Source organism: Spermophilus citellus (genome assembly GCF_964194105.1).
Source record: "Spermophilus citellus genome assembly, chromosome: X".
NCBI classification, from domain to species: Eukaryota; Metazoa; Chordata; class Mammalia; order Rodentia; family Sciuridae; genus Spermophilus; species Spermophilus citellus.
The window spans coordinates 80600810-80607900 of NC_138190.1; the positions used below are offsets into that span (position 1 = coordinate 80600810).

The following is a 7091-nucleotide window of genomic DNA, read 5'->3' on the forward strand; positions in this document are numbered from 1 at the left end:
AGTAAATGGCAGCAAACAAATGTGTATGGCAGCTATAACTCCCTATAACATATCTTTATAGTGAATCTAATTTTTTGAAGATTTGAAGAAAATGTTAGCTAGTTTCACTACTGATTTATTTATATTAAAATGCATACTATTTTTAGAATAAGAATTTTATAAATGTAAACATTTAGTGAATTATGTGCATTTGGAAAACTAAGTAAAAAAAGGAGAATACAAAAGACATAGATTGATTGTCTATTTCGCTGCATCTAGATTTGATAGAGCCTTAAGTCTTGTTCCGATTAGGGTAGTAATAGCCATAAAAACGTTAGTATGGGAACAAAGAAAACTCCCTAGTTTACCTTTTTTTTTTATTTCAAAGTATTAGTTGACGTTGCCCACGAGGATAACATTTCACATGTGATGTTAATAATTTTACTGACCTCAGGGGTAATTATAAAAAGTTCTTCCAAAAATAAAAAATCCAGGTTAATGTACTGTCAAACATATTTTCTGTCTTTAAATTAGAAATAAATGTGTTTTTTTTCCCTTTTCCTCCACAGGGGCCCTATTTAGCCTGATACTCAGCCTGTTTGTATTATGGAAGGAATATGCTGTTGATTTTCCAAAGTACATATCTATAGAAAGGAGCAACAGGTGTGTCCCAGAAAATGTCATCATTGATGTGCAATATGGATGGTCATTCATATTTGCTGCCTTTGGAACTCCCTTTGTATGCATGTCAGGGATTATGTTCCATTTTATTGGCCAGGGGCTTGAGTTTCAGAAGTGAATGAAATAAAATGGCAAAAGACCACAGTGATATCTGGGTAGAATTCTGATTAATGGTTGAACGAAGTTGAAAAAAAATTCAGATTTTGGTCTTAGCCAAGCACTGAGAATATTAATTATCATATATATGTGTGTGTGTGTATATATATATATATATATATATATATATATATATATATATATTCCTTACATGACATTAACAAATGAATGGAATTTTCAGGGTGATGCTGAAAGAGTAAGATTTAAAGTACATCATTTTTAAGGGGACTGCAGTGAGTTTTAACTTAGTCTTAGGTTGAATAAATCAAAAGACTGGCTCTGGTTTTCTGAATTAATTTAAAATAGGAAGAGTATAATTTCAAACACTGGCACCATAATTTCATTTTCAGTGTTTCCAAAATTGACTGGATTTGAAGTAATCTGTTTCCTGTTTATGAAGAAGTGAGTTTTACTTTTGAAATAATCAATTGCCCATCAGTAACATATCAGACAGAAAATATTGGTTCTTAATTTCAAGGTTAGAGATATAACAGGAAACATAAAAATATTTCCTCTTGGTTCCCTAAACAGACAGATATTGCAAAGTGAGAATTGAATTAATACATGCAGGATTTAATGGAATAAATAGGAAACAGTTACATCTGAAAAGTTACATCTGAAAAGTATATTTTCATATCCCAGGTTGTGTATCCTTCCAGCACAGAAAGATCTGTACTTGAGCATGAGATTGATAATATGTTAAAAAATAGAATGCTCTACTTCAACAAAAATCAGTTATAGGTCAAAATTCAAAATAAAATAGTTCATCTTAATAAAGGGACATGGGACAAGATATATACAGAGATGGGTAGTTCTGGACTGAAGGATGGGAAGGTTTACATCTATTTTTGGGAAAATATTCCTTGTCTTTTGATAGTCAACTATGTTAATTTTCTTTTTTCATTTTTTTACTACTTTTTAGTTGTTGATAAACCTTTATTTTTATTTATGTATATGTGGTGCTGAGAATTGAACCCAGTGCGTCACATAAACTAGGCAAATGCTACAACCTTAGCCCTGTTAAATGTTATTACTTAGGAAGAATGGCTAATATAGTAAGAATATTTTGTTTACTCCTGTATTGTCAACTGTATGTCTTTAATTATTTAGACCACATCTATCTATTCTTTAAAATATTATCTTTATCTTAAAAATACTAATAAGAAATAATGAAATATCTGAGGATAATTTAATGTAACATTTATGGGGAAATATATATGAATTATTAATTTGTAGCAGAATCAAAAATAAAAATATAGACCATCATATTGAAATCACCAATAAGGTAAAAGCTGAAGTGTTGTTCCTTTTGAGGATTTGTATATGCTATGGTCAGTATGTCAACCCCCTAACTGGAACTATTAGACTAGTCACAATTAATAAATGAAGATATATCATAGGTATGTTTAAATTTTCTATAAGTCAAAGATATATTTTTAGCGACTCATATTCAGACAATATCTTCAGGTACTTGGTATAATTATGCTCACCGAATAAAAAATTCAGTAACTGCTAATTGTCCTTCCATGCTATGGCTATTAGTGCCTATTCAGTTATAATTACATCCAATTTACATGAATATTTTAGTGTGATGAAAATACTATAAATTTAACTTTAGAATTGTCCAATGATCTGTAACAAATGATACCTTTTTATCTTATTGGATTTGTGAAGTTTAAAATCTTACCAATAAAACATGTTAAATTATAAACCCTTGTATCAGTTGATATATTTGTTGCACATATGTGATCTTTTAAAATATGTAAAGTAGAAATTCTGAAAGGGAACTAAAAATGTAACTTGTTCAAAGTTCTTGGAGATTACCAAATAGTCTTGATCTCTTGATATTATGTATAAATACACTATGCCTTGAAAGATGAAATATAGAGATATATTAAAACAGGGACTCCTGTTCTACTCTCTATTGAAGTTTGGAATGTCACTTGGCTTGTATCTTAATTAATATATTGATGACTACATGGTACCTAGAACACCAAGTCTAAATGTCAGAGTTTGTTTTGTGATAACTTTAGGGATTATTTCATTTTAAGGAGTCATCTGGCATTTGTTTAAATGTATTCCTCATCTAAAACCACACAGATACAATCATATAAGCTTTGAAAAAGGTGCCAGAAACTACATTGAAGAAAAGACAGTCTTTTTAACAAACAATCTTTGGAAAACTGGATTTCCTATGAAGAATGAAAAGTAAATGCCTGTTTCTCACCCTACACAAAGTCAAATCAAAGTGGATAAAAAAAAACTAGGAAACTTAGTAACTGACAGAAGAAAATCTATGGTCAATATTTCAATATATATGCTCTTGTATTGACTTTCTCAATGTGACTCCTAATGCTTAAGAAATAATCCCAAGAATCAATAGATGTGATGGCATCATATTAGAAAGTTTCTGCACAACAAAGGATAAAAGATCCTGAAGAGAGAGCCTACATAATGGGAGAACATCTTTGCCAGCTACTCTTTTGATATAGAATTAATATCCAGTATATATAAAGAACCCAGAATGTCAACACCAAAAATACTAATAGCACATCACAAATGAAATACATAGAAAATTCTTAAAAGAAGAAATTCAAATGACCCAAAAGTTTATAAAAAATATTCAGCATTCTTAACAAACAGTAAAATGCAAATTAGAACTACACTGAGATTTCTTTCACTCCAGTTAGCATGCCAAATATAAAGATTACAAGTAACAAGCTGGCATGATGGTGCATGACTGTAATCCCAATGACTCATGAGGCTGAGACAAGAAGATTGCAAATTCAAGGCCAGCCTCAGCAACATAGTGAGACCTTCAGCAAAATAGTAAGACTGTCTTTAAAAAAATGGATTAGGGATATATCACTGTGATAAAGCATCCTTGTGTTCATTTTGCAGTACAAAAAAATACAAGTAAAAGTAAAGACTGGTGAGGATGTGGGGGAAATTTAAATTAGTAAAACCACTATGAAGATTATAATGGTGATTCCACAAGAAACTAGAAGTAAAAGGTCTACGAGACCCATTTATATCATTCCTCAGTATTTATCCAAATTAATTAAAATCAGCATACTTTAGTGATGTATGCATACTCATGTATATAGAAGCCCAATTCATCAGAGCCATGTTATGGAACCAAACAAGGTGTCTTTCAAAGTTAGGTAAATAGATAAAGAAAATGTAACATATATACACAATGGAATTTTCTTCAACTATAAAGAAGAACAAAATTATCTAATCTACTGGTAAATGGAAGAAACTAGAGAATATCACATTGAGTGAAATAAGGCAGATTCAGAATGTCAGTTTTTTTCTAATATGTGGAAACTAGATGTTAAAAGAAAAATAAATAAATATAATAAAAAAAATACCAAATAACAAAATATGCATAAAACAAAAGCATTCATGTTCACAAAACCATCACTTCGGAAGATACTTAAAGAAATTCTAAACACAGAAGAAGATATAAACAATAAGAAACTTTAGGAAGGAACAAATATCATTAAAAGAGTAATGATAGACAAGTGAGAATTAAGATCAAATCAAATATTAAGTATAAAAAATCATGAAGTAATACAAATCTTTCTAAAATAACACAGAATTAAAATTGTCCAAATAAAAGACATAGACTGAAAGATTGGATTCAAAAGCAACACTCAACTAGATGTTGCCTGAAATACATTACATTTCATTGGCAAAGACATCCACAAAAAGACAGTGAAACTATAGAAAATGATATTTTGTTCAAATAGGATCTGGAACCAAGCATAAGTAGCTACAGATTTAAACATACTATATGAAATGGGCTTAGTAGACATTTATATAATGTTTCTTTCAGCAAAATATGAATCCACATTTTTAGCTTCTTGTGGAACTTTCTCCAAAACAGATAATAATTAAGAACAAAAAGCAAATCTTAGCAAAAAAAAAAGTTTGAAATAACTTTTCAGATCACATTGGATCATAATGGAATGAAATTAGAAATTAAAAGCAAGAAAGTCTACAGAAACATACAAACACATAAAGATTGAATACCATATTTTTGGATAGAAGTACAACATGAAATAACATGAAGATACAGAACAAGTGGCATTAAAGTGAGTATGCAAAATTTAAATATCAGAAATAGATGAATTTATAGATACATCTGATTTACTAAAATTGACAAAAGTAAATATAGAAAAATTAAACAGACGAATACTAAGCAATGAACGATTATTTGGCTATGAAACCAACCTAGGTGCTCTGAAACAGATGCATGGATAAAGAAAATGTGGTATATATACACAATAGAATATTACTCAACCATAAAGAAAACTAAATTATGGCATTTTCTGGTAAATGAATGGAACTGGAGACTATCATGCTGAGTGAAATAAGCTAATCCTCAAAAAACAAAACAAAACAAAACAAAACAAAACAAAAGCCGAATGTTCTCTCTGATATGTGGATATTGACACACAATAAGGGAGGGAAGGGAAGAACAGAAATTTATATGGACTAGACAAAGGAGAATGAGGGGGGATAAGGGGGATATAAATAGGGAGGGCAGTAGAATTAATTAGACATAAACTTCACTATTTTTATAGATGAATACATGGCCAGAGAATCTTCACATCATGTAAAACCACAAGAAAGGGATCCTAGTTAGAATATTTTACACTCCACGTATGTATAATATGTCAAAATACCCTCTGCTGTCATGTATATATAAAAAGAACAAATAAAAATAGCAAGCAATGAGGCTGAATAATTAATAAGAGGCCTCCAAACAAAGAAGACCCCAAGACCACATGGATCAATAGATTCACAGTTAAATTTTATCAGATCTTTAATGAAAGCTAATACCTATGCACATCCAATCATTATATTAAATACAAAGGGAGGGGAAACTTCAAAACTTATTCTCCAAAGTCAGTTTCACCTTGATACCCAAACCAGATAAGAACATATGATGAAAATAAAATTAAGATCAACTATACTCTTGATGTTCATAGATGAAAACTCCTAACAAATTTCTCATCAATGCAATTCAGTCACACAACAAAGCATCGTATATCATGATCAGGTTGGTATAACTCAGTGGTGCAAGAATGGTTCCATATTCTCAAATCAATAAACACAATACACCATGTTAATAGAATCGAGTATAAAAATACATAATCATTTCAGTAGATGTAGGAAAAGACTTTGAGAAAATTCAACACTACTTCATGACAAAAACAAACAAAGCAAACCCAACCAAATAAAAGACAAAACAAAATAAAACAAAAACCTGAGAAAACTGCAGATAGAATGAATTTACCTGAACATAATAAAGGTCATTCATGACAAACATAAAGGCCACATCATACTGAATGGGTAAAACCTGAAAGAATTTTCTCCTAATTAAGGGAAAAACACTATGTCCACTTTCCCCATTCCTAGTTGATATAGTACTTGAAATTTCAGTCAAAATAATTAGGCAAGTGAAAGAAAAAAAAAGCAAAAACGGGATAGGAAGAAATCACATTATAACAATTAGAAGATGATATAATCCTATGTTTAGAAGACACTAAAGTATCTAACAGAAGACTTCTAGATCTGATAAACATACCTAAGTGTCAGGATACAAAATCAATATACAAACATCAATATATTTTTCTACACACAAACAATGATTCCTCTGAGAAAGAAATCAGTAAAACAGGTCCATACATTATAGTCTCAAAAACCTAAAAATAAATAGGAAAATTTTAACAAAAGAAGTAAAAGGTTTTACACAGAAAATTACAGAACATTAAATAAGGAAATAGAAGAAGACACCATAAAAATGTAAAGATCTCTTATGTTCATAGATAGGCATAATAAATATCATTAAAATGACCATATTACTAAAAGCAATATATTGATTCAATGCATTATTCACAGAATTAGGAAAAATTATAGAATTAATGCAGATGGCCAAAAGCCCAGAATAGTCAAATTTGTTCTTACCAAAAAAGAACAATGTTGTACCCATAATAATAGTTGATTTCAATTATGCTAAAGAACTATAGCAAAAAAAATGGTACTTTAATAATAAACAGACATGTAGAACAATGTAATTAAATAGAAGTCATGAAAGGAAACACACAAAGAGTCAACTGATTTTTTTTAACTTTGCCAGTTTGATTTAGTTCTTTTTATTTATTTATTTATTTATTTTTTTTTTGTAGTTGTAGATGGACAGCATGCCTTTGTTTATTGGTATGTGGTCCTAAGATTCAAACCCAGGGCCTCACATGTGCTAG

General features: G+C 29.9%; 1 protein-coding gene across 19 annotated transcripts in view; it reads left to right on the forward strand.

The window, feature by feature from the left end:
* The window catches only part of LOC308639592 (transmembrane protein 182-like), a 569067-nt gene that overhangs the window by 85387 nt on the left and 476589 nt on the right, over positions 1–7091 (forward strand). The window contains exon 7 of one of the 19 annotated variants that reach the window (XR_014020078.1): positions 549–647. The exons of 16 other annotated variants lie outside the window; for them this stretch is intronic. Coding sequence is in view for 1 of the 3 variants with exons in the window: in XM_081277815.1 (XP_081133941.1) it covers positions 549–778 (230 nt within the window). In the remaining 2 variants the exon portion in view is untranslated. Of the gene's footprint in view, positions 1–548; positions 2616–7091 lie in introns of those variants that run through there. 2 more of the 19 variants (XM_081277815.1, XM_081277816.1) reach the window with 2 other exon arrangements.